Raw genomic sequence first — 27,482 nt, 5'->3', positions numbered from 1 at the left:
CAAAGGCCTTCCCCCCAACTTCCCCCTTTCCCGCCCCCACCCGGCCCCGGCCGGGCCCGGCCCGGCTTTCCCGCAGGCTGGAGACGCGCCGGGGAGTTCCGCACGCGCGGCTGCGCGATGTCACCTTCCGCTGGCTCGACGGCGGCGGAGACGGCGGCGGCGAGCTGCACCGGCTGGTGGAGGAGCGGGGCGTCCGGCTCGACGCGGGCAGAGGCCCTCTCGCGGACGGGTCAGCCTCCCTCGACGCCGAGGCGATGCTGCCGCTTCTGCCGCTCACATCGCCCGCCGTCGCCCACCGCGCACGGCTGCCGCTGCCGGCTGCCTCTGCTCCACCGCCCGCCGCACCGCCGTTTGTGGCCGCCGCATCGCCGCCCGCCGCTGACGCAGCGTCGCTGCCGCCGCGCTCCGGCAAGGCGCCCCGCCTAGAGGGGTCCCCTCGGGAGGGGTCCCCTCGGGAGGGGTCCCCTCGGGAGGGGTCCCCTCGGGAGCGGCCTCGCCTCTCGGCCTGGCCTGCCGGCACGCGCAGCTCTGCGCGTGCGGCGCAACTCTGGGCGGGGCCTGACCGCCCCCGACCCGCCCCCGGACCCGACGTAGGCTCGCTGCTCGATGGCCCGGTGGCGTGCATGGCTGTCGACAGCGACACCGGGCGCTTCGCCGTGAGAGGGAAGCGGCAAGAGGAGAGGGACTGAGGCGTCACCGCCGCCGTTTTGGGTGCTAGACTCGCCGCCGTCGCTTCGCACACCGGTGCCGTCGTGCTGATCGAGCCGGGCGAGGAGGCGGAAGAGGGCGGAACAATAGGTGGCGAGGGCGGCGGCGGGCAGCGCGCAGGTAGCGACAAGTCGGGTGGCTCTACGGGGCGCATTTGCTTCCGCGGCTCGCACCGCGGCTGCGAGGCGCTCGCTTTCGCCACATGCGTGCCTCCCTCCGCCGACTCGCACGCGCGCGCGCACGGCGCGCTGCTCTCGTGCAGAGATAAGCAAGATGAGTTCCTTACGAGTGAGTCTATCAACCAGGCGCGCTGCTCTCGTCCGGAGCTGACGGCGCCGTGCGTTCCTGGAGTCTGGAGCGGCGCCGCAGCGATGCCGCACCCGCCGCCGCGCCGCTCCACTCGCTGCTTCTGTCCGGCGAACACTCGGACCGGACAAACGGACGACCGACGGTGCAGGCGGTGGCATCGTGTCGCGGCGACGGCGCCGCGGCGGACGATGCCGCGACGCGAGGTCGAGCGGCGGGCGGCGCCGCAGCGGCGTGCGGTCGGTCGGTCGTCCCCCTCCACGTCTCGCGTGCCGGTACCGACCCCCAGCGCCCCGCCCCCCACGCGCGGCTCGCCTCTGACGTGGCGGCTCGGCGTCCGCTGTTCGCAGGCTTGCTCAGCGCGTCGAGTCCGTGTGCGCCGCTGCCGAGCACAGTCCGAGCCCTCGCTTACTCTCCCAGAGGCGAGGCGCTCGCGGCGGGCTCGATGCACTCGGGCGTCTTCTTGTGGCTCCCACCGCCGCCGCCGCCGGAGCCCTCACCGCCCGCCATTGCGAGCACTTCCTTCTCCCCCGCCGCCGCCGCCGCCCCGCCGCCGCCGCCGAGCTTGCGGCTTCCGTGCACGGACGAGATTGTTTCCCTCTCCCTCAGCTCAGCGAGCTCGGGTGCGCTCTGGTGCGCCGCCCGCTCCGCAGGCCTGCTCACCGCCACTGCTCACCGCCGCCGCCGCCGCCGCTCGCTTCGCGGCTCGCCTGCTGGCGAGCCACTCCCCCTCCGCGCTGTAGGCCGGCTCGCCCGAGTGTGGCTCGCCGCGCCGGCGCCGCGATGCTCTTCTCTGGCTGCCGACGCTGCCGATCCGCCGAGGACGAGAGACGCGGGGACGAGAGACGCCGGCCCTCCGATGACGTTTGGCGGCCTGAGCGTGGCTGGCGCGCACGGGGAGTGCCATCTCTCGCTCCATGCGGGCGGGCGGGCTGGCGAATCGCGCCAGATCGGTTCCCCAGAGCTGCTGGTGTTGGCCGACGGCGCCCGTGGTGCATCGTCCGAGGCCCCGCTGGCCGCTAGTGAGACACTCCTCTGAGCCGAAGGCCGTCTCACTCGTCTAGGTGCCGTGCGATGGGACCTCTCCGGGGGGGCATGTGCCGCCGATGCTCTTGGAGTCGACTCTGCTCTGGCAAGTCGAATCGGCGGCAGCGCCACCGCCACATCGCCGACCGTGTCGTGTGTGTGCCTCAGCCCTAGTGCCCGCTGGGTCGCTTGTGGGCAAACAGACGGCACCGTGCTGATCGCGCCCTCGCACGGCAGCGCGACAGAGCATGTGCCGCACGAGGTTCGGCTGAGTGGCGCGGATGCGATTTGCAGGCTGGCGTGGGTTCGATTGGGTAGTAGTGGAGGCGCGGACGAGTCGCAGTCAGCGGTGCTGTGGGCGGTGACAGAGCGAGGCGGGCTCTTTGGGTTGCGCTTGCGGGGATGGGCGAACGAACAGACCGCATGTTCGAAATAAATAAACGAAACCGGTCACTCTGACGGATGGATTATGGGACATGTGTCCTGCCCTGCACCACCTTGCTGGTGTGAAGGTATCTTCACAACGATTTGTTAGGACGTAGGAGCCCGTCGCGTAAAAGAGCCGACAGCGACACGCCCCGGACGCGCTCACTCCACGTCACTCCTCACACGCAGCATTATCATGAGATACAGCGGCCGCAGCTACGAATCCCTAGCGGTAGAGGGGGCACAGGCTGCAGGAAGCTCACGAATGTTGTCGATTTCGCTGAGCTCCAGCCCCTGCTCAGCCAATGTCGAGGCGAACGACGGGTAGGCTGCCGTCGCAAAGTGAAAATACACCGCGTCGCTATTTCTTACAAAGTCGCTGATCCGATGCGTGTGCGCACGGCGAACGGTGGTCTGGTTGCGGGTTGCGAACGCGCTTGCTCGACCTCCGCAGCATGGGAGCAAGTATTCAGCCATGCCCTCGGGCGGTCCGTCCGCGTCCTCGAAAGCCTCGTAAACGTGCAGAGCAGCTCGCACGTTACAGCGCTCGCGCAGCGCCCGCACGATGGTCGCCGTCGTGCGCCAGCGGCCCACGCTGGCCCACGCTGCCATCTCGAGGATGTCCAGATCGTATTCCTTGCGCTCGATTTTGGTGATGGTGAACTGAGGGTTGTTCTCCTCCCCATCTACAAAGCGGCCATACGTGGAGAGCGAAAGGCGCATCAAGTCGGCCCGCACCAGAAACACGGGCTGTACGCCCTCCTCGAGGAGCGGGCACAGACCGTCGACCGCGTGCTCCGCTTCGCGCCGCCGCCACGATTTGGACGAGTGGATGGACCCGTCAAGCCAGTCCATGCGCACAAGAGTGCCGCGGCTGGTGCACGGGCAACCCAGCCGTTCGTTGTCCCGCGCGGACTCCTGCAGCTGCTGTCTTAGCGATCGAAGCCGCGATGTGTGGTATGCCTCCGCGTCGGCGTAGCCATACGAACGTGCGTACGTGTCCCATGCTGTTGACGGCTGCTCAATCAACCTTTGGATGGCGCCCGCTACCGCCTTCTCCCATTCGCCAGGCGAACTTGAAAAGAAGGCTTGCAGCTCGTCCGGGTTCGCGTGAAGATACTCGCCACGCAAGAAGTTGACGCATCCCAAGTTGTCCATGCTGTCACTGAAGGCATGCGACCCTTCCCCTCGGCTGTGGAAGACGAGGAGGTGTCTCGATGCGTCCTCAGGGGGACAACGGGGCAATGGATTCGGGCGGCTGCTGTTGTGCTCGGCCGCGAGTGCAGCAGCAGGCACGGCCAGAAAAAAGATCATACCCACGTGGGCTTTGGCGGGGCGTTTCAGGCACGCTCCCTTCTTCGCTCAAAGTGGCGCCCGCCTTTGTGAGTGTGAGTGAGGACGTCGTTTTTAGTGCTCGGACTTTTGTTTTTGTTTGGGGACTCATGCTTCATCGCACCTCGCGCACCTCGTTATCGCGGGCTGAGCGATAAAATTGCATGCCGTATCGTACAGCTTGTTTGTGTTGCAAGTAGGCAGGAGGCCGACGCACGGGACGGACTCACGAGAGGTGGTGGATCATGCACCCCAGATCCCCAGTCCGGGAAGAGCGCGGGCACCACGCGACACGCGTCTACGAAACTCTAGCACGCCGGCGGCATTCTCCGCGCGGGCGGGAGTCCCCTCACCCCTGTGGGGAACGGTTTAGGGAACGGAGTGTACCTGGTCCTGCGGAGTCGTCGTGCATGTGCGCGCTTGCGCGGGGATCCTGGTTTGCTTTTCTACTCTCTACATCCATCTCGCTCCCGTCCTACCAAAAAAGCAGCGTGCAGATTTCACCCGAGTAGCAGCTCATCGAGCTCGTGAGGTAGCTCTCGCCCGAGCGCGTCCACACAGGGCAGCACCAGAGTGCGTAGGCCACGCCGTGTGCGCTTGCCTTTGCGCTGCGCGGCCCAGCGGCGGCGGCGGCAGATTTCTTGTGTCGAGGCGGCCGCGAAGTTGCCGACAACGAGACGTGCGTGCGTACACACTTCCGTCTCGACACCCGCCAGCGCCTCGGTCTTGTTGGAGTCGTGGGTGTCGTAGTTAGTGACGAGCCAGTGATTCACAAACGCGCCGATAGGAGCAGCACGCCCAATGGACCGCAGCACCAGCTCCCAGTCGGATTGGCTGTGCGGCCCGCCCACGACGAGCGCGAGATGCTTGCCACCTGACAGCCGTCGAGACGCCGCACCAGCCAGCTGGCTAATATTCGACAGTCCCGCCCCACCTCGCAGCACCGTGGCATACTCGGTCGACAGGGAGGCATCGAAACAGTCGTACTCACCGTGCAAACGCTCGATTGTTGCCTGGGCCTCGTGTGCGACGGTCATCAGGCGTGGCGCAAGCTTGAGCCCACGAGCAAGGCGGCGCGCAACCTCTCGACGTGCGTTAGGTGATCTCGGCGGAGTGGCGAAACGCCGGAGCGCGGTTGACAACTGGATCTCTTGCCGTGCAGAAAAGGGTGCCAGGAGCTCCTCGAGCGGCGGGGGTGCACTTGTTGCTGCTGGTGTTCCAACCGAAACGAATCCGGCTTCCGGCGGCGGCGAATCATTCAAGCCGACGTCGAGGTGGACCCGCAGAGGCGTGTCGACTGCCGACTCGTCGTTTGGCCCACGCGCAGTATGGCTTGGGAAATGGCTCGCAAAGCTGCTGTAGTCGAGAAAGTGTGAGCTGGTTCTGGCGAGAACACGCGGGCTGCGCCGCTGGAGCGGAAAGCGCGGAACGACGAGAGTCCGGTTGAGCACGTGAGCAAGGGCGAGAGCGTTCCGCAGAGACTGAAATGAAGAGTGCAGGTCGCATCGTCCGCCTCCCGTGAGGTCACAGTCTGTGCTTAGGGAGAGCAGGCGGTCCTGCAACGGCCGGCGTGGGGGCAGTGGGCTCATCTGTGACCGCCACAGGCCAGCCTCTCTGAGGTTGTGCACCTTTTCGCGCACGCCGTCGATCCAATTGGCGTGCACCAGCACCGGCTTGCCGCTGGTCGGGACGGGCCGCCGGAAGTACACAAAGCCGTTGGGGAAGCTCTGTGTCGGGAGCAGAGCCCAGCTCAGGCCCTGGCCAGCGGCGAGCTCGCGGTTGAGCATGTCTTGCTCGTTCGGCGGGCGCTCTGCATTCGAAAGGGCCTCCCACACGCGCTCAAAGAGGGCAATGGTGCGGGGCGTTGAGCGGCAATAGAAGACACCGCCGTTTGCGTAGGTCCAACTGCTTCCCTGTTGCAGCCCAAGCCGCTGCGTCACCAGACCGGGGTCCGACTCCCTCTGCGAGATGCCGTCTCGCGCGTCAGCCTCCGGGCAGGATTCCTCACCCAGCTTCCGTTTCTGCCTAATCGATCTGATTCTGTCCGTCCGATTCTCGCCTTATCAGATTCTGTCGCGCGGTTGCGGTTTCTGCCTCCGGATGCCGGAAAGGGAATTTTCCGCTCTGCCCGCCGATTTCTTGGCAACCCGGCCGGACTCTCGTTTCCTGATTCCTGTTTTTGCCCGTCGAGGGGCGGTAGCCCGGCCGGCCGGCCATCTGGGCATGCTCACTCAACCAATCACGCTCATGTGTACGCGCCGTATCCTCCGCGCCACCCACTTTGCCATCGAAGTGCGCTCCGCGCTCCGCACAGTACAGTCGCTTTTGAACGGCGGCTCATCACACGTGCGTCAGAGATCTCATGGGCGGTGGCATGGTGGAGCCAGAGCAGTGCGCGGCCGATCTGAATTCTGGGCAGGCGGTCTCCAATTCCCGCGGGCGCTTGGTGCCGGGGTTTGAACGGCATGCCGGCGTCAGATGCAGCTTGGCGCCGGCCTGCGGCGACCCGCAAGCGGTCGTTGGTGCTGCTCAGCGATGCTCACAGCGGCACGTCTGCTCTTTTGCTGTGGGGAGTGCTGTCTGATTGGGTCTCCAAGCCCGCGGGCTCGCTGTGAATGCACCCGCCAGCTAGGCAGCTCCGCGGCGGTGTGGGTGTAGAACGGGTAGGCTGCTGTCTCGTGTCTCGGTGCTCGTACTAAGTCAATGGGAGGAGTGCTTCAATTTCTTCTTCTTATACGCCCAGCTCAAAAGCACACACGCATCACGACGCCTAGACAGGCGAGACGCGGCGACAGCCGCGGCGAGCTCGTTTTAGAAGCGAGCCGCTCGCGGCGAGCAGTTTTAGAAAAAGGGAAAAGGGGGAGGGTTAGTTTGAACCCGAGCCGAGCTTCGCTCGGCTCCCCCCCGCGCGGGAGCGCCCCCCCCCCTCTCCTCGGGGGGGCGGGCAGAGCCCGCACCACACACTGCGCCTTTGCGGACGCCGGACCGAGGCTTTGAAGCGCTGAGTGCGCTGACGTGAGGCTGGAGCGCCAGAGAGACCCGCGCCTGAGCAACCATGCTGCCGCGGGCGAAGTTTGAGTGAGCTGTGTGAAGCCCCGCGCACACGCAATATCGGCTCAGGAGTTCGGAGAGTCAGGCCAACATAGGATCCCGCCGAAATGCGTAACTCCGAGGAATCAGGAATCAGGAATCAGGAATCAGAATCCCGGTCAAAATGTTGGAATCAGGAATCAGGAATCAGGAATCAGGAATCAGAATCCCGGTCAGAATGTGGGCGATCCGACAAATCAGGAATCAGGAATCAGGAATCAAATGGAGCATCAAGAATAGGAAGAGAGACAGGAGAATCGGGAGGGGGGAGCAGAATCAGGAATTGGCTCTGGCTGCCCTAGAGAATCGGAAAGGAAGCGGAGGAAACGAGAATGGAGAATCAGGAAGCTGAAAGCGGGGCCAAGATGGGAGAGTCTGGGGAGAGAATCAGAATATCTGAGCAGAAGAGGAACCTGGGAAGGGGAATCTAGTGAGAGGTAGAATAGCAAGAATCCTTGTGTAGTAGAGCAGAATAGGAAAGGCAGAATCCTTAGGCGCGGACAGACTTCTCCATTACTCGCCAGCAAGCAGAAAATGCCAAAAACCCCGGGTAAAACCCGAAAATACCTGGGTTTTTCGGGGGGTATTTTCGGGTATTACCCGCACCTGGACGCCGGAGATCGTCGTGGGTCACTGGCAGGCCTTCCTTATTGTTGTTCAGCCGGCCTAACGTTAGCTACTGTTGTTGGGGAGCTTCACTGTTGTTCTGTTGTTACTGTTAACACTAGCAACACTGTTCAGCTCCCAATGTTAAACAGCTCTAGCCCTCACCCCTCGTCACAACCCGAGTGTTGGTATCAGCGCAGATTACTTGTGTGGAGTGTGGTGAGACAAGGAGAGATCGTAGGAGTATCGTACGAAGCCCGAAAAGGGTGGCGCCTTAGGCCTGGGGGATCTAGAGCGTACACCGTACTCTATGGGAGCGACGTGGATTCCCAAGTTGGAGGTACGTGGAGGCCGTCAGGGCCGGGTAATCGTATAATGACTCTCGAGAGCAAAAGCGCGCGCGAAGCACCGAAGCTGTGTGTGACTCCACAGTGACTGTGTGTGTGTGTGTGTGTGTGTGTGTGTGTGTGTGTGTGTGTGCGCGCGCGCGCGCGCGCGCGCGCGCGCGCGTGGTGTGTGTGTGTGTGTGTGTGAACCTGTGTGTGTGCTGGAGAGAGATAGGAAGCCCGCGGCAGATAGGGGGTGGCGCCTCGCTCGACTTCTTTCTCGGATCTCGCTCGTGTGTGTGGTAGACCTGCGCTGTAACACCGTGCATGTTTTGGGAGCGACGATTAATGTGTGGTCATGACTCTCACAAGCTCATCCCACGAAACCACACGAGGACGGTGCAGATGGGCGCCGCCGAGGCGCAACCCAGGATGCCGAGCGGCCCCAACGGCGAATATTTCGGCGCGCCGCCTTCGGCCGCGCCCACCTGCTCGGCGATGCCGAGGCCCAGCGCGAGGATGAGCGGGACGGTGATGCTCCCGGTCGATGTGCCGGCCGCGTCCCACGCGAGGCCGACGAGGAAGTCGTCCTGCTTGTAGGTGAGGGCGAGCGCGAGCGTGTAGAGGGCGAGCAGGATGGGGAGGAGCGGGAGGTTGAGGAGCACCTTCACGATGCCAATCACGGTGCCGAGCCCGCAGCCTGCGGCGACCGTCGCGACCAGCCGCATCTTCGGCACGCGCCCCGCAGAGAGCCGCTCCGCCTGGCTGCCCAGCACGAGCAGGTCGGGCTCGATCATCTGGCACGCCCCGATGGTGAGGACGCCGAACGCACACACGCCGACCGCGCGAGCAGGGTGGACGGCGCCGTCTGGCTGGATCACGCCGCGCACGAGGCGAGCGCCTCCGTTGCGGCCCATTGGGAGGAGGCCCAGCTTGATGCCGACGTAAAAGGTGTAGAGGCCGAAGAGCACTCGCGCCAGGCCGAGCGGGACGGGGCGGCGCGCCACCGCTCGGAGGGGCAAGCGCAAGTAGAGGACGACGGCCGCCAGCCCGACGCTCAGGGGCAGGAAGGACTGCGCCGTGAGCTGCGCCTCCGCGCGCGCAACCTCGAGGAGGCTGCCGGCGGGCGAGGCGCGCGCAGGCCGCTCCGAAGCGGTGTCGGTGCCGGTCAGGTGCGCCCACAGCTTGATCGAGTAGCAGCTGAACGCGATTGACAGCACCGGGAAGAGAGAGGCGAGGGCCACGAGACCAAAGCCCGAGTCGCCCCCTCGGACAAAGCCGGCGCCGAGCGCGAGAATGACGGGGACCGTGATCGGACCTATACGCGAGCGAGAGGGCGACAGTGTGGGAGGGTGGGGGGAGGGCGAGAGGGCGAGAGGGGACCTCGCACGGACCTGTCGTCACCGCGCCAGCATCCCAAGCAAGCCCCTGCGCGGCGGGTGGCGTGACACAAGTGCTCAGCAGGCATAGCAACGCCAGCGGCGACACCAGCCGCCAGAGAGGCAGCTTCGTGGCGCCGCTGCTGAGCCTCGTGGCGCCGACCGCCATCGCAAGCCCCACGCCGGCGCCGATGCTGACGACGGTCAAGATCTGGTGCTTCCCAAGCAGTGCTTGTATCTCGGGGAAATCCCACGCCTCGTACGAAAGCTCGATCAGTGACCCAATCGCCGGCTCGCCGAAGGTGAGCAGCAGTCCCAAGGTGAATGCGACTGAAGGTACCATCCGGGGCTGGCTGTGAACAAGTCTGCGGCCGATGAGGTCTCCAACCGGCATGAGTCCGTCGCGAAGGCCGATGGCGAAGCTCGCGAGCCCTATTACGACGAGCGGCAGGCCAACAAACACTATCGTCGGGCTGAGCACCGGCACCGGTTCCGGTTCTGGTGGCTCGTCGTGGCTCGGATCGCTGCCGCGAACCTGCTCCGTGACCCACACAAAGAGCGGCAGCCCGATCGCGAGCCCGACCACGACACGCAGCGGCTCGAGCACCGCGCGACGAGCTGAGGGCTCGGCGTACACGTTGAGAGCCACGTCGGCCTCTGGGAGGTTGGCCTCTGGGAGGAATTGCTCGAGCATGGCCCAGCCTGCCGCGATCACCACTAGAGCGCGTCCGAAAAAAGAGCGAGCAGGATGTGCGGTTAATGATTGCACTCCAAGTGCTCCAAGTGCACCCGGTACACGGAACCATCCCTCGGAGACGTGTTATGGCCCTGCGACCGCGCACCCCCGGGGCTAGGGCTCTCTTGCCCGAGGGCTAGAGCGCGCCGGCGGGCGCGCTCTAGCCGGTAACCCGATCCCGATCATCCGGCCAACTGGGTGGGTGCGCTCCTCAGCTCCCCGGTCCTGGATGTGAGGCTAATGACCGCACTCCAAGTGCCGCTCCAAGGGGAAAAAAGAGATCGGGCTTTTGCTGCGAAGAGTGATAGGAAGTGGTAGACGCTCGAGGGTGGGCGACGGCTAGCACCACACTCCTCTCCTTAAAATCCCTGTGTGGTGGCGGCGTGCCGTCCTCCCATCCCTCCCTTCGCCTCGCTGTTTTCTTTCTTTCTTGCTTGCTGCTCGCTCGCCCGGGCGGAGGGCATGGCCGCCGAGGAGACGAGCGGGCATCTGCCAGGCCTTCCGCAGGCAGCCTCTTGGGCAGACTGAGGGTCGGCTGTGCGTGGCGTGGCCCGTGCGCTGAGCTGCGCAAAGCTGCGGGTGGTGAGGGAGCATCTGGTGCTTCCACTGCGCACTGGGAGGAGGTGCGCACCTCCTGCAGCTGGTGGAGGGCCGTGCCACCGTGTGCCTGCTCCGTTGACAGGACAGGGAGGCGGCGCCGCAGCGCCACGGCCTCTGCTGCTTGCCGGTGCAGCACTGTCCTGCCTGGTGAGCAGCCTGCTGGTTCTGTGTGCGGGCTGCGGCGTTGGCGAGGCTGCAGTGGCACTGTACTGCATGCCACGGCGAGTGGCGCGCGGGTTTCATTGCCTACCCCTGTAGTTTGACATAGTGAACGGACAACCAGCGGACAAGCACAAGACAACCGAGATTATGATTTATGGATTACATCTGTTTCTTTTATTGCTGGCGCAAATAAAGAATGGATGTGTATAAAGAACGAAGTTGATCACCACGGATCGCGAAAGAAGAGATCCGGATCGCCCCCCCTCAGCTGGATCTGCGAGAACGAGCGAAAGCTCGGCTCCCGCATCGCCGTCCTGCCCTGCATGGTGAAGTCCCACTCCCACTCGTCCATGAAGACGGCGCGTGGGCAGCGCCCCTGCAGCGCGCACCCCAGCTTGACGACGACGCGGCACCAGTTGGACGAGGCGGTGCACACGATGTAGTCCGCTGCGGCGGAGACGAGCAGGTTGACGACCGACTGCGACGAGACGTTGAGCGCGGCGAGCTGCCTGGTCGCCTCGCTCGGGCCAGCCTCCGCCTCGCCTAACTCGCCGGGCGGCTGCGCCTGCAGCCGCGGGGACTCCCCAGGCCACCGCAGGCTGCTCTGCGGCTTGCTGTGCGCCGCGAGGTCCGCCGCAGCCTTCCCCGCGTCGAAGGCGGGCAGGTTTGCCTTGAGGCCCTGGCCGAACCGCTTGCCCGCACTCCAGTAGACCTCCCAGTCGTCGCCCAGCACCTCGGGGATCAGGCTGATCGCCTCGGGGTCCTCGGACGACAGCGCGAGGCGAGAGACGCCAAACTGCCTCCGCAGCGATTCGGCCGCCTTCGCGTAGTCCCGCGCGCTGCGGCAGGTCGCCTCCTTCCAGCACTTGTCGCCCCACCGCACGTGCATGCTGACGTACGGGTGGAGCTCTTCCCAGCTCCGGTAGCGCCGCCTCCTCGCCGGCTTGTTGCCCGTCCGGCCGCGCCCCCGCACCCACTCGGCGTCGAGCATGGCCAGCGTAAAGGGCGCTGGCTGTAGCGCAAAGAGGGCGAGCTGCGACTGCCACCACAGCAGGCTGCGGCGGCCCTTGAAGACGGGCGGCACAGGCGCCTCCCAGACCGTCGCCGACTGCCACACCTTCCACCACGCGCCCATGCGCTGCCGCGTCACGTTCTGAGGGAAACCCCAGCCGACGGTGCCGACGACCCGCGTGGCCGAGCACGCGGCGAAGGAGTCGCAGGTGTCGAGGTCCTGGAAGAAGCAGCGTTCGGAGGAGACGGCGCAGCCTCGCCGCGCCAGGTAGGGCACGCCCTTCTCCCCGACCTCAGACAGGACGACGCGGCTATCGCGCTGCAGAGCCGCCCACTCGAGAGCCTGCAGCAGCGCGTGCCACCGACTACCGAGCCCAGTGCCGCTCTTGTGCGGGTCCGCCGGGTACGCGACCGCGGTTGCCGGCCCTGCGGCGTCGCGCCGGCCAAAGCCTTGCAGCCTCGCGATGAGCGCCTGCGCCGCGCACGCGTCGGGCGAAGCGAGCGAGGGCGCCGCGGGGTGCCCGAGCAGCGGCAACGTGAAGCGCTCGCGGAGGTGGGCGGGGAACGTGGGGCATACAGCGTCGATCCAGAGCGTCTGTCCGGTCATCGGGAGGCGGGGCAGCGGCGAGAAGGGCTGCAGAGGCGAGGCACGGTGAGGCGAGCGCGTGTGGCAGGAGCGGCTGTCACCTCAAGTCGGGCGCCCCAGACGAGCGTCTATATGTTGTCTCGATTCGCGTTTTTCCCTGCGCACAGCAGCGACCGTGCGATCTCCATTTTTTTCTTTTAACTCGCGAAAAGCAGCCGAGAGATTGGAGGAGGGAGGGAGAGAGAGGAGTAGAGAGAGCTAGAGAGCTAGAGAGAGAGAGAGAGAGAGAGAGAGAGAGAGAGAGAGAGAGAGAGAGAGAGAGAGAGAGAGAGAGAGAGAGAGCTGAGGGAGGGTGTAGAGGATGTAGAGTGTAGAGCGCTGGAGAGCTGTAGAGATGTAGAGCGCTCTGGAGCGCTGTAGAGCTGTAGAGCTCTACACCCGCCGCGGGACGAGGCGGGTGCGTTGTAGAGCGATGTAGAGCGCGATTTTGCTGTAGAGTTTGTTGTAGAGGCTCTACAGCCAAACCGCCGGGAAGGCAGTGACTCAGAGAGGTCGAGCCGCGCTAATGGGGTGTCTCCGAGCTTACTGGAGCTCTGATGGACAGCCCTGACTATCCCTGACACACAGAGAGTCATTCCGACGGCACACAACACCCTATAACTGCGTCATGACCAGCCTGCCATGTGTCGCCGGTGCCGCATTCGTCGCTGTGCTTCTTTAGCAGGCGGTGGACTGTCGGCTGCGACGGTCGCATTTGCGCGAGGCGAGGCGAGCATTGCTGCGCGTTGCATGCGCCATGACTCGCGCCAGCGCGTGCGGGAGCTCCTGGCTGAGCGTTGAGTCCAAGCGAGTTGCGCTGGCCACGATCGCTACGCCGAGCCGAGCTGACGCGCCGAGGCGCCGGCCAGTCGCAGCCGTGAGGCATGCCACAGCAGCAGAGGCACCTGCCACCCATTGGGCGGGCAGACAGAAGGCCAGGGCAGCACCAGGGCAGCACTGGCAAGGTGGCAAGTGCAACGCGCCTCATGTCGGAGAGCGACGCACCGTGCCTCGTTCGCCACTTATGATGTAGAGTTTGTTGTGATCTGTGATCTGTAAGGGTCCGCCCGCAGGCGCATTTTGTATACCGAGGCGGTGCCCGGTGCCGAGCGCAGGCAGAGCCCACAGGTCGGACCTTAAGACAGCATTGTAGATCCCTGGGCGAGGGTGATGGAGGGGGGGGTCCGGCGGCGGAGCACCTCCTCCCGGCGTGCCGGGAGGCAGGATGTCATCCCCCGTGATCCAGGCCGCCCCGTCGGGGGTAGACCGCTCGTCTAGCCAATCAGCCTTAAGCGAGCGGTCTGGCCGTTGGAATGGCCGAGGTTGGTGGACTTGCGTCCTCGCATCGATCGTGATTACAAGCATTGTTACAATTCCGTCACGAACTCTGACCGTCAGCTGGCCACTCCGGGGCGAGGGACCTCCTTAGTAAGCCGGCACGCTGTGCGTGCGCGGCCGTTCAGAAACTTTCCCCCGCCCCACACCTCTTTATCTCTCAGCGCGATGTCTCTCGTCGTATTCCCTCTGGGCTCTGGATGTCCGAGGCGATTGCTGTGTCCGCTTGCGTTGTCGCAACTTTTGTCTTTTGTTTCGGCGTCATCGGCTCCTCGCCCTCGTGATGCTGCTGGCTCGCCCCCTCTCCCTGGCTCATCGAATCGCTACGTTCATTCTCAAAGCGCCCCCGCTTCCTTGGCGGCTGGGGCGCCTCGTGCTCTGGCTGTTCCTCGTCTACGTCCATCACTGTGAATTCGTCGTCTGTCTGGCTGCCTTCGTTTGGATGGCCCGTTTCGGCGGGGAACGTGGGGCAGACAGCGTCGATCCAGAGCGCTTGAGCGGTTGTCATCCGTGCAAAGCAGCCGACGTGATCGATTTTTTCCGCGAGTGAAAATTTTCTTTGTGCCCAGTAAAAGAAAGAAAGAAAACAGACAGCCCAAGGGAGGAAAAAAGAAAGAAAGAAAACGGACAGCCCAAGGGAGGGATGGGAGGACGGCACGCCGCCACCACACAGGGATTTTAAGGAGAGGGAGGGATGGGAGGCGGCCGGAAAATTCTTTTTTGCTCGCGCTGAGCCTTGTGCATGCCGTCCACCTCGAGCACCAACCAGGGCCTCGACGCACATCCGGCGCCGGCGCTACTGGAGCAGATCCGTGGCGCGGTTGATGATGATGTCGCGCACGAGACCTCCAAGTACACGTGGTGGTCTAAGCACGAGGGCTCGACTTCGGAGAGGGACCGCACATTTCGGAGCCGCCGCCTCGCGCTGCTGTACGTCGCGAAGCGGAACTCTGAGCAGCTGTGCGACTACGCAGAGTCTGCCGGCACGGATTGGGAAGCGCTCTTTCCCACCAGCGGGACGCACGTGCTGCGTCCCAACCGGCCGTTTGATCTGCACGCGATGCTAGAGCTGGGCGACGACGCGATGCAGGAGTGGTGCGACGCAGTGTGCAACGCCTTCTCGCGCTACAAGGTGGTCAAGGGCAGCCTCTACCGCTACCAGCCGCGGCCGCGCAAGGTCGTCGAGGCCGCCGAGCTGTACGCCATCCTGCAGCGCGAGGGGGCGGACGCCGAGGAGCTCGATCACACGCGGCGCCAGGCGCTGCTCCTCTCCGACATCGCCGGCTTCGACTGAGGGTCGCTGGTGTGTCGCTTGCGCGTGTGCCACTCGCTCTCTACCTGCAGCAGAGAGTGTGGATGATGGATATACACAGCGCGCACTGCGCAGACCGCCCACAGAGTCGTGAGAGTCGAGCGCGGGTGCGTGGAGAGTGTACAGACTGCGACGGTGTATCATTCACTTTATGCCACCGTTGCATATCCGGATATGCAACGGTGGCATAAAGTGAATGATACACCGTCGCAAAACTGCATTGGGTCTCGAGTTCGAATCCCGCAGTTCGACTCGGCGCAAAAAACCCAGACGGGCGTTGTCGCTGGTTCGAAACCCACCTTACTCCTTAGCGTTCACCTGCTATCCGCCGTTGCATATCCGGATATGCAACGGTGGCATAAAGTGAATGATACACCGTCGCACAGACTACAGTGGAGAGTGTCTTCTGCTCAAGGAATAGTGGAGGAATAATGAACACTACGACACCACGATGCGATGCGGGGCAGTGTAGCAAAGTTTGACACGCTGGGGTCGACACGAGCGAGAGCCGCAGCGCCGAGCGCGCCCGCGGGCACACGTCCCAGCTGCCCCAGCACAGAGTCAGAGAGAGGCGACAGGGCGCTCATCCGACCGTCCCACCCTCGCTCAGGGTGGCAAAGTCGTTTGCCGTGTCCGAGTCAAGCGCGGTGAACCTGTTCGCGGTGTTTACCACCGAGTTGGAGGAGCCCTGGAAGGCGCCGCCCGTGATCCAATCGAGGCCCGTCTCGACGCCTGCGGCGACGTACTTGCCGCCCGTGACCAGGCCGAGACCGGCGAATTGCGTCCACGACGCGGGGGCGCCGGGCTTGTCGGGCGCCGCTGTCACCTGGCCGCCGAGGTACCCGCCGTCCAGCGTGAGCGGATCGCCCTTGGCGCCCGGACTCTGCAGCGCGAGCGCCGGCGCCGCGTCGAGGCGGCGGCTCCCGCCACGCTCGCTGCTACAGCTCTCCTCCCAACTCCGGAGGCACTTGCCCTTGGCCGCACACCACGCGAAGCCAGCGCTGGCGCGGCAGCCGTGCTCGTCTGCATCGGCACCGACCTTGGCCATCGGAGGCTTGGTCGCCGCAGCCGCCGTGGGCTCCGCCGCCGCCGCGGCCGTCGGCGGCATCGCCGCGGGCGCAGCTTCGCCATCGTTGAAGAAGCAGTACAGCCACCACTGCTTGTTAATCTGGAGGAAGGTCCAGACTGGGTGTGTCGCCGAGAGGACCGGAACGACAGGCATCTCGTACCACGGGAACGGGGTCTCCGCCCACAACTCGGCCTGGTAGGCGCCCTCGTCGGTACCCGTCTTGACGGTCTCGGTGATCTTACATCCCAGCGCCGGGCAGCAGAAGCCGCCGGTCGGGCATGGCGGGCAGTTCTCGCGCCACTGCTGAGCGAGGGCCTCCTGCGAGTGCTGTGCCGTGGCGAAACCCATGAAGCCGTCGTCGACGGTGCCGCCAAGCTTCCGCTTGTTGTCCACGACGGGAGGAGTCGGTGCGGCGGACGTGGCCACGATGATGGCGAGGGCGCAGGTCTTGTAAAGCATGTCGACTGATGACTGATGCACCGCAAAAGGACGCTCGCAGGCTCGGATGCTCCTTGAGGATTGGAAAAAAGAATTCCACTGCAGTCAGACCGCCCCTTGCAAGAATTTGGACCAGGAATGACACTTTCCGACAGCAGAAGTGCTTGTTCGAGCATATATTGAGCGCCCACCCGCCGTGAACGCTCTCATCGACAAACAATAACACGGAGCCCCCCCGCAGCCGCACGCACTCACACCCCTCCGACCACGCTGTACATGCTCCATCTGCGGAACCGGAAGACTACAGCTAGGGATCAATTCATCGTGCAGCCCTTGGCGTAGGGCGTCCTGAAGTCGAACTGGTGAATCCATATGTTCGCGCCTGCGTGCAGCCGCGGCAGAGAGAGGGGGGTGAGGCCGAGGGAGCATGCCTCTCGCACGCGCCAGCACGGCGTCGGGGAGGTGGATGGTGGGATGGGGAGAGCTGGTTGCGCTGTGGCCGCGCGCGCCGTACTTCTCGCCCCGCGTCACCGGCAGCGCCTCGTGGTGCGTGCGCGGGTCGACAGTGTACGGCGCGTCCGCCAGCACCGACGGCCAAAAGATGGCCTTGCCGCGCCGCGCCTCGGTGGTGATTTGGCCGGACGGGAGGTCCGTGAAGCGTGTGCCGCCGCCCTCCTCGACGTCGTTGAGGTACATAAAGACGGTGTAGATGCGGACGCCCTGGTTGCGGTGCACGTCGCCCGCGATAAAGTCCGAGTGCCGGCGATAGAAGGCGCACGACGGGTGCGACGGCTCGGGGCACGAGTTGTAGTACACGAGCTGCGCAAACTCGCCGTTCGCCGGGGGCGTTCTCGTAACGTCGCTGACACGGGCGGTGACGCGCTGGACGAGCGGGTCGTCGAGGCACTCCGCCTCCTGGCACCAGGTGTGCGACGAGGTGCGGATCTCCGTCTTCACGTCGGTCATGCGGCCCTCGGAGTCGACGCCAACGCCCCGCGACTCGGTGTACTTTCCCTTTCCATGGGCGATGAAGGCGTCCGCCTCCTCGGCCGACAGGAACGAGTGGAAGAGCAGGACGGGCGGGTCGGCGGAGATCAGCTCGGGGCCGAGATGCGCAAACTCGCGCAGGACGCGCTCAAAGGTGCTGTTCATCGCGCCTATTGCGCGAATGGCGTGTCTTCGCGGCCTGGTCCTCGAAGAGGACCGCACGCTGTGCTGCTCTTCTCGCCCGGCACGAGTGCTGGCTGCGACCCCTCCGGCCGAGGACAGCGGGCATGGTACGAGTCGTGCGCGTTCGCCACCTTGGCGCAGCTGCGGGCGCAGCTGGTGAGCATGAAGGCCGAGTTGGACTCGCACTCGCCGCTGCCCGCCCACTGAGCGCACTCCTCCGTACTCGTCCACGAGTCGGCGGCGGGCAGCGCCGGCTGCCGATCGGCGCAGGAGGCCCGGCACTTGCGCAGCATAAAGTTGGGGTTCGCCTCGCACTCGCCCGCAGCCGCCCACACGCCGCAGTGCGCGTCCTCGTCCCCATCCGCCACCGCTGCCACCGCCGCCGTCGCCGCCGTGGGCTCCGCAACACCTCCGCCCGATCCGCCGCACTCCTCAGCGCATTGGCGCATAACGGCGGGATTCCGCTCGCACTCGCCGGCGGCCGCCCACTGCCTGCAAACCTGCCGCTGCCGCTCCTCCAAGGCAGCTCCCTCGCCGAGCGCCCAGCCGCGGTCCACAGAGTTCTCCCCATCGGGGAGCGCGGACCTCGCATCCGGGCCGTCCGACAGCGGTGGTCTAAGCGGCTGACTCACGTTTGTGGCGTGGAGCAAAGGCGCAGCGTCACCGCGGAGCAGCGCGAGCAGCGGCAGCAGCGCCGCCGCGATCGCCACCGCCGCCGCCGGCAGCGCCCAGCGGCGGGCCGGTTTGGAGGGCGGGGTTCGCTTCTCTGACGGCGGGCTGGGCGGCTTCTTGCTGCGGCCCATTCGCGGACCTCGCGCGTTGTTCGCAGCGCGCCTGAAACTTGGAGTTTACAAGTAGGAGAGTAGGAGAGTAGAGTAGGAGAGTACGTACAAGTAGAATTTTACAAGTAGAAGTTGAAACTGCGGGGTTGCATGAGAGGGGGGGGGGGGGGGGTCCGTCTGAGGCAAGGGGGCCCAGATCTGCTCGTCTCAGAGGGTTACCCTCTGTGCCAAGAGAGGCCATCCACGAGCGGCTCAGAGGGTACCTGGGCCGACCCTCTGAAGGCCTGTGCCCCCAAGCCAGCCTCTCTCTCTCGGCGCAGCCTCTCTCTGCTGAGGGAGGATGTAGAGTGTAGAGCGCTGTAGAGCTGTAGAGATGTAGAGCGCTCTGGAGCGCTGTAGAGCTGTAGAGCTGCTACATCCGCCGCGTGACGAGGCGCCTCCGTTGTAGAGCGATGTAGAGCGCGATTTTGTTGTGAGTTTGTTGTAGAGGCTCTACAGCAAAACCGCCGGGAAGGCAGTGACTCAAAGAGGTCGAGTCGCACTAATGGGGTGTCTCCGAGCTTACTGGAGCTCTGATGGACGGCCCTGACTATCCCTGACACACAGAGAGTCACTCTGACGGCACACAACACCCTATAACTGCGTCATGACCAGCCTGCCATGCGTCGCCGGTGCCGCATTCGTCGCTGTGCTTCTTTAGCAGGCGGTGGACTGTCGGCTGCGAGGACGGTCGCATTTGCGCGAGGCGAGGCGAGCATTGCTGCGCGTTGCATGCGCCATGACTCGCGCCAGCGCGTGCGGGAGCTCCTGGCTGAGCGTTGAGTCCAGGCGAGTTGCGCTGGCCATGATCGCTGCGCCAAGCCGAGCTGACGCGCCGAGGCGCCGGCCAGTCGCAGCCGTGAGGCATGCCACAGCAGCAGAGGCACCTGCCACCCATTAGGCGGGCAGACAAACCTGTGTCACCCGGAATCCATAGTGTCACTCTTATGGATTTGAAATGTCAAATTTTCAGACAATTTGCCTGCAAACTTGTCAATTTTGCGAGCAAATCAGATGCACACATCACCGCGTGTGCCCCCGCCAGCGTGGGAGTGGCCGCACCACGTGCTGGGTGCGCCGTGTGCAACTCCCGTGACCACGATGCCCCACCACCAGTTGCCTGCGGCGCGCACGAGCACTCCAGACTCGTGGCGCCGCACAGCTTCGAGCTCGCGTGTAGTCGTGTCGGACCACTGCGTCGCTCCCTTCATCACCTGGCGGTGGATGGTAGTTGCGGTCGTTCGTGTGATGCCGCGCACGTGCGCCCACGCGCAGCTGGACAGAGACGCTTCCCAGCAACCTTGTAGTCGATGCTCGTGACTGCGCCGTTGTCGGCCACCACTGCACCAGCACGGGCAAGATCAAACCAGGCCGCCACAGCGGCGTGGTTCCGAGTGCACTTGGTCCAGTCTGGTGAGTCCGCAGCGGCCTCGGACCCAAAGGATTCGCGCGCGCACTCTTTGGCCTCCGCCAGGCAGATCCGGTCGAGGCAGCGATCACCAAAGGGACACTCCCCAGTCCAGGACGACTCTTCTGACGCCCACTGCGATCATTTGCCGCCAAGTCATATCGTTGCTCAGGTCCACTCTCTCGCGAACACTTGTACCTCCACCGCTTCGCGCAAATTTCTTTCTCCACCCCGACGGCCGAACGCCCCCCGACTTGGCGAAATCACTGACCTTGTATCGCAAGGCCCTATTTGGAGCCATATTCTTGCCATTTTCGAGAATATAGACCATATTTTGGACAAGCGCAAAAAAAATAACATAGATACTACTCGGAAAAGCATATACAAACATGCTCATGCTTGCCCTCGCGCTCCAACACGGGCTGGGGAAAGCTCCGTGAGAGCTTGCGGCGCGAGAAGCAACAGCGAGAGGCTAAGACGACAAGGCACGGCTAGGTCAGGAATGGCACAGCATGGTGGCGGAGGGTGGAGTGGACCTTCAGCGCCTCTGGCACCGCCGCGTGAAAGTCACTGAGAAAGCGCCCGGATGGCTTCACCCACGACAAGATGGCTTCACCCACGCCGGCGAGAAAAAGAATTTGACAAGCGAACTGAGAAAAAGAATATGGGCGCCACAAGGCTGTGAATGAGCTCAATCGCCCACTTTTACAACAAAAACAAAACCCGCTGTCAGAGAGACAGCGTTTATATAATGTGAGACAGCAATGAAGGCGCAGAGGCCTCTGCGCTCGTCGTCGGCGGCACGCCGCCAGTCGTCGTGCAAGCCCCTCGTGCCAGCCCGCCAGTCATGATGCCCAAGTTTCTGAAGGATGCGTTTCCGGTACGCACCTAGTAGTAGCAGTGCTGTGTAGCCGCTGCCGCTGCTGGGTGCCGCCTGCGTCGGCCGTCACCCTGTTCCCTGCACATACATGCCGTCATCCGTAGAACCTCGAGAAGCCGGACGATGCCATCGCCTCGGTGCAAGAGGCGTGGAGCGACTTTGTCGGCAAGATCGTCCCGGCCGGCGCCGAGCCTCCTGTGATCGAGGTCCGCGAGCCGACGGCCGCCATCTCTGCGGCCGGCAAGGCGATGCCGCTGCTCGGACCCGTCTTCTCTGTGGAGGCGGACTTGCAGGCGGCTCCACGCCACACTGCTCACACTCCCACTTCGCCGGCGCTCGGGCAGTGGTGCACACGGATTCACCACACCCACTCGCCTTCCTTGCTTGCTTTCTATTTTTGTTCGGAAATGTCTCGGCAATTGGCACTTTGGAAGATCCCAGCAATGGTCTACTCTAAGCTGGTCCTCGGTCTCGGCTGCGGCCTCCTCGGCGCGGACGCGTACGCTCCCGGCACGCACGCGGCGCTGCGCCCGGCCAAGGTCCGGCTCGCCACCCCGGCGATGAACGCGCGTCGCCAGCACCTCGGTGCGGCGCTCGGTGCGCTCGGTGCGCTCGCATCTGTGCCGGCGGCACGGGCCGACAGCCCCGCCTCGCCCTGGGCGTACTCGACCTTCCTCGACGCGATCGAGGCGGGCCAGGTCGAGAAGGTCTCCTTCGCAGCCGACGGCAAGCAGGCGCTCGCCATCGACAAGGACGGCAACCGGCATGAGGCGCTCGTGCTGCCCGAGCAGACGCCGGAGCTCGTCAAGATCCTGACCAAGAAGAATGTGGTCTTCGCGGTGCAGTCCCCTCCGGCCAACGACGGCGCCCTCCTCGGCGCCCTCGGCAACCTCGCCTTCCCGCTCCTCCTCATCGGCGGCCTCTTCTTCCTCCAGAGCCGTGGCGGCGCAGGTGCTTGCCCCGAGGAGAGAGCAGAACCCTGCACGACGAGGGGAAGAGAGAAACGGCGGTCTGGCTGGCTGGGGGCGAGGGGGTGCTAGGGTGGGGGCTCGGAAGGGGGGTGGAGCCCCGGGAGGCTGTGCGCACCCGCCAGCGTCACCGCCCCGCCCCGCGCGCCCCTCGCTCCAGGCGGCGGCATGGGCGGCATGGGCGGCGGGGGCGGCCCGCTGGGGATGGGCAAGTCCAAGTCGAAGATCCAGATGGAGCCCCAGACCGGCGTCACCTTCGCCGACGTCGCCGGCTGCGACGGCTCCAAGCTTGAGCTGACGGAGATCGTCGAGTTCCTCAAGAACCCGGGCAAGTACTCGGCGCTGGGCGCAAAGATCCCGCGCGGCGCGGTGATGGAGGGCCCTCCCGGCACAGGCAAGACCCTGCTCGCGCGCGCGGTGGCGGGCGAGGCGGGCGTCCCCTTCGTCTCCGCCTCGGGATCCGAGTTCGTCGAGATGTTCGTCGGCGTCGGGGCGGCGCGCGTGCGCGACCTGTTCGGCGAGGCAAAGAAGAACGCGCCGTGCATCATCTTCATCGACGAGATTGACGCGGTCGGCCGGCAGCGCGCCGGCGGGAACCAGGGCGGCGGCGGCGGCGGCGACGAGCGTGAGCAGACCCTCAACCAGATCCTCACCGAGATGGACGGCTTCGACGGAAACAGCGGCGTCATCGTCCTCGCGGCGACCAACCGCGCGGACGTGCTCGACTCGGCGCTGCTGCGGCCGGGCCGCTTCGACCGGCGCGTGCCCGTCGACCTTCCCGACGTGGACGGGCGGCTCCAGATCCTCAAGGTGCACGCGCGCGGCAAGCCCCTCGCCGACGACCTGGACATGATGATGATCGCCAAGCGGACGACGGGCTTCTCCGGCGCCTCGCTGGCCAACCTGCTCAACGAGGCGGCGATCGTGGCGGCGCGCAACGACAAGACGGTGATCGGGTACGACGAGGTCGACTACGCCATCGACCGCATCACCGTCGGCATGGTCAAGCAGACCGGCACCTCCTTCCCGCAGCGGCAGCGGCTGGTCGCCTACCACGAGGCGGGCCACGCCATCATGGGCGCCCTCACGCCGGACTACGACCAGGTGGCCAAGGTGACCATCCTGCCGCGCTCGAACGGCGCGGGCGGCTTCACCCTCTTCGCGCCCTCCGAGGAGCAGATGTCCTCGGGCCTCTACTCGAAGCGCTACCTCAAGGGTCAGCTCGCCGTCGCGCTCGCGGGGCGCGTCATCGAGGAGATCGTCTACGGGGAGGACATGGTGACGACGGGCGCGTCGGGCGACCTGCAGCAGGTGCGCAACATCGCGCGGCGGATGGTGACGCAGTGGGGCTACTCGATGAAGGAGCTCGGCGCGACCTCGTGGGAGGGCGACCAGGGCAACGGCGGGTTTGGGCCGCAGGGCGCCTCTGCAGAGACTGAGAACCGGATCAACGAGGAGGTCATCAAGCTGGTGGCGGACGCGTACGAGGTGTGCAAGGAGACGATGCTCGCCAACCGCGACATCTGGGAGGAGCTGACCGAGATGCTTCTCGAGGAGGAGACCATCGACTACACGCAGATGGAGACACTCATCAAGAAGTTCTACCCGGACGGCCTCCCTAAGGGAGAGAGGATCGTCAGGCCGACGCTCGCCGCCGCCTGAAGCCGCCAGCCCCAAATCGCGGCTTAGGACCCGCTCCGGAGATGATGCATAGTACGGTTGCTGCCTGTGGTCGTCTCGCTGTCTGAAAATTGGTCGAATCGCAAATGTGCGGGGGGGGGGGGGTGGAGGGGTCGTCGTTGTATTTTGGCAGAACGGGTTCGAGCCGAGTGTTGCGTCTCTTCTCGTTTCCATGGTGGCTAGCCAGTGTTTCCGTCCGCTTTGAAAACCGATGAACAATTTTGTCAGCACGGTCGGTGATGAACTGATGAACCTTCTTCGCGCCTTCATGGTGTTCATATGCTTCAAGGGCAAATACACACACACACTCACGCACACCGACACACACGCGCCGCGCTCGAGCGTCGAGGTCGAGCACACCGCGCACCTCGCACGGCCACACACGGGGCGACACTTGCCATGGTGCAGCGCGGCGCCGCCGGCGGCGCACGCGCGGCCGGGAGACACTTATCACTAGCACTTTCGAGTTTCGTGTTTGATGCTTTGAGGTCTTCTCTCTCTTCTAACTCTTCACTCACGCACACCTCTCAGCTCTCTTTTCTCTCCTCCCCTCCACGCCCGCGAGTGCCGTGTGTGCGCGCCCAGACATGCACACTGCAACGAACGTGGCGCACACGCGGCACGCACACATCTCTCTATGACTCACTTGTCGCTTCCCAGCACCTTGCTTCGCGATCGTACACCGAACACCGTCCCGCCCGCCAAGGGGGGAGGGCAGACCGCGCACGGGTGGAACACAACACACTGTCGTCAGTACCTCGCCGATCCTCGCGGCCCCCGCCGTAAGTCGCTCTCGTCGGTCGCTAGCTGTGTCGCGACGCAGCGCGCCGCCGCCGAGCGAGCCGCCCTCGAGTAACGGAGCCTCCAGTGCGCGGTCAGCGAGCCGAGCGCGACGAGCAGACCCGCCGCCAGGAGGCTGGGCGAGGAGGGCGCGGGCGAGCCGCCCTCGGGAGGCTCCCCAACGCCCAAGCTGACTAGGGTCGGTAGACGCAGCGCGGCGAGAGCGTACAGCAAGTGCGCGGCCGAGTTGACGGCGGACAAGTCGAGCGCCGAGAGGAAGCGCAGTGCGAAGACCTGCGACCCGAAGCCGACGCCGCTGACGCACGCCGCGACGAAGAGCAGCGCCGAGAGCGCGGGGCCGCCGTCGACAAGCGCATCGACGAGCGTCTTGAACTCGCCGTCGCAGAGGGCGATGGCGGTGCAGACGGTGAAGGCGGGCATGTCGACCCAAAAGACGAGCGAGGCGAGGCCGAGCCCTCGCCGGTTGCGCTCCCTGCGCAGCAGCACGTACTTGCTGGCCGAGGCCATCGCGGCGACGAGGGCGAGCGCGATGCCGGCCGGCTGCACCGCGCCGGGGCCGGTGGGGCGGCGGCCATACGCGACGAGGAACCCGCCGACGGTGATGCCGGCAGCGGCGGCGTACTGCAGCGGCCGCTTCAGGTGGCAGCCGAAGGCGCTCTCGAGCGCGACAGTGAAGATCGGGCCCAAGGCGAGGGTCAGCGGCTGCAAGGCCGCGGGCAGGCGCGCGGCGGCGGCGTTGGCGGTGGCGAGGTCTGCAATGGCGATAGCGATGATGAGCGCGAGCGACTTTGCGGCGGCGCGCTCGGGGACGCGGAAGAGGGAGGGGCGGAGGATGAAGACGCCGGTGAGGCAGAGGATGGTCACCTGCGGGGCGGGGCGTGGGCGAGTGGGCCTGGGAGGTGGGGGGGAGGGCGGCGTCGCCGAGGGCGGTTCGCACCGCGCACGACGTCGCAGAGTAGGCGATGCCGGTCGTGCGAACCACGTGCCCGGTGGCGTCGTGCCCAGAAGTGCTCTGCAGTGCGCCGCGCAGCAGCACCGTCTTGCACAAGGAGAGGGAGGTGACGAAGATGGAGACACCGAGCGCCTTGCGCTGCGGCGACCACTTGGCAGTGCAGTCCGGGAGCGGCTCGGCAGGCTCCGCGCCCTGCTCCTCGGCGCCGCTCGCTCTCCTGTTGTCCCCCAAGCTGCCCTTGCCCGCAGACTTGGCGCGCTCGTACCGCTTGATGCGAATCATCATGCCTTCGGGTTGGAGAGGGCGGGGAGGGAGGGTCGGCCGGGCATGCGGTGGCGGGGCGGGGCGGGGTGGAGGGGCGGTGCGGGTTGGTGGGGCGGTGCGGGGCGGTGGCGGTGCGGGGTAATGGGCGGCTCGGCGCGCCGAGCGAGCCGAAGGTGACGAGGAGGCCGACGGCCTGGAGGAGGTGGACCGAGTGATGGAAGACGACGATGGAGAGGATGGAGGACAAGAGCTGCCGGACGGTGGAGATGGAGGCGAAGGCGAGAGGGCCTACGAGGGGTCGAGGCTCGAGGCTCGCTCCTTCGCCTCCCGAGGGTGCGAGGCGGGGTAGGCGGACCGAAGCGCTGGATGGTGTAGAGGACGAAGAAGGTGCCGAGGCTCGAGCAGATGGAGACGAGGCAGAGTGGCGACCACGCCTCGGGGTGGCGCGAGAGGAAGGAGCGAGCGCCGGCGAGCTCCGAGGTGGTGACTGTGGAGACGGCGGAAAAGAGCAGCGACCAGAGGGAGGACCAGAGCAGCATGGCGCTCATGGCCGTGCCTGCGCGGAGGAAGAGGAGGAAGAGGAGGGTGAGTGGGGGTCGCGAGACGAGGGCGTCCGCCAGGGAGGAGTCCGGGAGGGGCGTGGCCCGCTGGGTGCGACCCCACCCTTTGAGAAGACAGACCCCTGGCACGTGCAATCTCGTGCAATCTCGTGCAATCTCGGGTGATCACCCTTCGAGAAGACAGACCCCTGGCACGTGCAATCTCGTGCAATCTCGTGCAATCTCGGGTGATCACCCTTCGAGAAGACAGACCCCTGGCACGTGCAATCTCGTGCAATCTCGTGCAATCTCGTGCAATCTCGGGGGATCACCCTTCGAGAAGACGGAGCCTTGCCACGTGCAATCTCGTGCAATCTCGTGCAATCTCGGGTGATCACCCTTCGAGAAGACGGAGCCTTGCCACGTGCAATCTCGTGCAATCTCGTGCAATCTCGGGGGATCACCCTTCGAGAAGACGGAGCCTTGCCACGTGCAATCTCGTGCAATCTCGTGCAATCTCGGGGGATCACCCTTCGAGAAGACAGACCCCTGGCACGTGCAATCTCGTGCAATCTCGTGCAATCTCGTGCAATCTCGGGGGATCACCCTTCGAGAACAAGGACGGCGCCGTGCGAGACGCGCTGGCCTCGCTCGGGCTGCCCGCGATCTGGAAGACCACTTTTTCCTCCTCCTCCGGGGCGCCGAATGTGCGCACCGCGCCGTGGCTGCCGCAGCGCGCGCTGCTGGCGCACCGTTGCTGCCGCCTCCTCGTGTGCCACGGCGGCGCCAACTCCATCTCCGAGGCTTGCGGCAGCGGGGTGCCGGTGGTCGCGCTGCACGTCGCCTGGGACCAGCCGCAAAACGCGGCGAGGGTCGCGGCGCTCCGACTCGGGGCCGCGCTGCCGCTGTCCGAGTGCACCGCCGCGTCGCTGCTCGCCGCCATGCGCGGCGTGCTCGACGACCCGGAGACGCCGCGCCGCGCCGCGGAGATGGCAGACGCGATGGCGAGGCGCGACTCGGGTGCCCAAGGCGCGGCGAGACTGGTGGAGCGCGCAGTGCGGATGGCGGAGAGCAGGTGAGGGCTGGAAAAGAGTCTCGGTGTGAAGGGTAAGCATTCTGATGCTGCCCGCCATAAAAATTGGTTTACTTCTTTTCGTGCGAGGGAGCTTTGTTGTCCTTCTCCCAACGGGAGCGGGGAGCGCATCGCGACACGGAGGGGGGCTGGGCTTCGTGCGAGGGATTTCCCTTCTCTTTTTTGAGAGCGCCTTCGTTGTTAATAGTACAAACCCAAGCACTTGGAGCACTTGGAGTGCAATCATTAGCCTCACATCCAGCGAGGGCCGGGGAGCCCAATCTGCAATCTCCTTCTCCAACAAAAACTCGCGATGTGCCGCCGCTCGCGCCGCCTCGCCACCGCCGCCACCGCCGCCCCCTCGCCAGACACGCCGCCGCCCGCACGCCTCCTCGACCTCCCCTCGGAGCTCCTCGAGCGCGTCCTCTCTCGCTCCACAC

The 27,482-nt window shown here is 65.3% G+C and overlaps 5 protein-coding genes across 5 annotated transcripts; 1 reads left to right on the top strand and 4 right to left on the bottom strand.

Moving 5' to 3' along the window:
- Window positions 1–8,185: 8,185 nt before the first annotated feature.
- Window positions 8,186–9,893, bottom strand: EMIHUDRAFT_106529 (hypothetical protein; the record flags this gene model as incomplete). Its single annotated transcript, XM_005759859.1, has 2 exons — window positions 8,186–9,138; window positions 9,215–9,893. The coding sequence occupies 2 exons, from the start codon at window positions 9,891–9,893 to the stop codon at window positions 8,186–8,188; spliced, it is 1,632 nt and encodes a 543-aa protein (XP_005759916.1).
- A 1,027-nt stretch (window positions 9,894–10,920) lies between these two features.
- EMIHUDRAFT_106528 (hypothetical protein) lies at window positions 10,921–12,315 on the bottom strand (the record flags this gene model as incomplete). The annotated part of the gene is made up of 1 exon (XM_005759858.1): window positions 10,921–12,315. One exon carries the CDS (start codon window positions 12,313–12,315, stop codon window positions 10,921–10,923), a length of 1,395 nt encoding a protein of 464 aa, XP_005759915.1.
- Window positions 12,316–14,485: 2,170 nt separating this feature from the next.
- EMIHUDRAFT_438559 (hypothetical protein) lies at window positions 14,486–16,546 on the bottom strand. Its single transcript, XM_005759857.1, has 2 exons — window positions 15,369–16,546; window positions 14,486–15,108 (listed from the first exon to the last, which is right to left on the bottom strand). The coding sequence occupies exon 1, from the start codon at window positions 16,506–16,508 to the stop codon at window positions 15,564–15,566; it is 945 nt and encodes a 314-aa protein (XP_005759914.1). The 5' UTR covers window positions 16,509–16,546; the 3' UTR covers window positions 14,486–15,108; window positions 15,369–15,563.
- A 192-nt stretch (window positions 16,547–16,738) lies between these two features.
- EMIHUDRAFT_218427 (hypothetical protein) lies at window positions 16,739–17,950 on the bottom strand (the record flags this gene model as incomplete). Its single annotated transcript, XM_005759856.1, has 3 exons — window positions 16,739–16,772; window positions 17,002–17,644; window positions 17,755–17,950. The coding sequence occupies 3 exons, from the start codon at window positions 17,948–17,950 to the stop codon at window positions 16,739–16,741; spliced, it is 873 nt and encodes a 290-aa protein (XP_005759913.1).
- A 3,249-nt stretch (window positions 17,951–21,199) lies between these two features.
- Window positions 21,200–23,641, top strand: EMIHUDRAFT_416950 (ATP-dependent metalloprotease FtsH). The gene is made up of 2 exons (XM_005759855.1): window positions 21,200–21,717; window positions 21,895–23,641. Exons 1-2 carry the CDS (start codon window positions 21,210–21,212, stop codon window positions 23,394–23,396), a joined length of 2,010 nt encoding a protein of 669 aa, XP_005759912.1. The 5' UTR covers window positions 21,200–21,209; the 3' UTR covers window positions 23,397–23,641.
- Window positions 23,642–27,482: the final 3,841 nt, after the last annotated feature.

This window comes from Emiliania huxleyi (genome assembly GCF_000372725.1).
Source record: "Emiliania huxleyi CCMP1516 unplaced genomic scaffold EMIHUscaffold_79, whole genome shotgun sequence".
Lineage (NCBI taxonomy): Eukaryota > Haptophyta > Isochrysidales > Noelaerhabdaceae > Emiliania > Emiliania huxleyi.
Note: the sequence above shows the minus strand (reverse complement) of the source record. Positions and strands in the feature narration are given on the sequence as shown.

What these genes read in the sequence shown, in the direction of transcription:
- EMIHUDRAFT_416950 (XM_005759855.1), top strand. Translation starts at nt 21,210, where the DNA reads ATGGTCTACTCTAAGCTGGTCCTCGGTCTCGGCTGCGGCCTCCTCGGC. An exon ending in CCAGAGCCGTGGCGGCGCAG is followed by an intron (nt 21,718 to 21,894) that starts GTGCTTGCCCCG and finishes CCCTCGCTCCAG; the next exon opens with GCGGCGGCATGGGCGGCATG.
- EMIHUDRAFT_438559 (XM_005759857.1), bottom strand. Translation starts at nt 16,508, where the DNA reads ATGCTTTACAAGACCTGCGCCCTCGCCATCATCGTGGCCACGTCCGCC.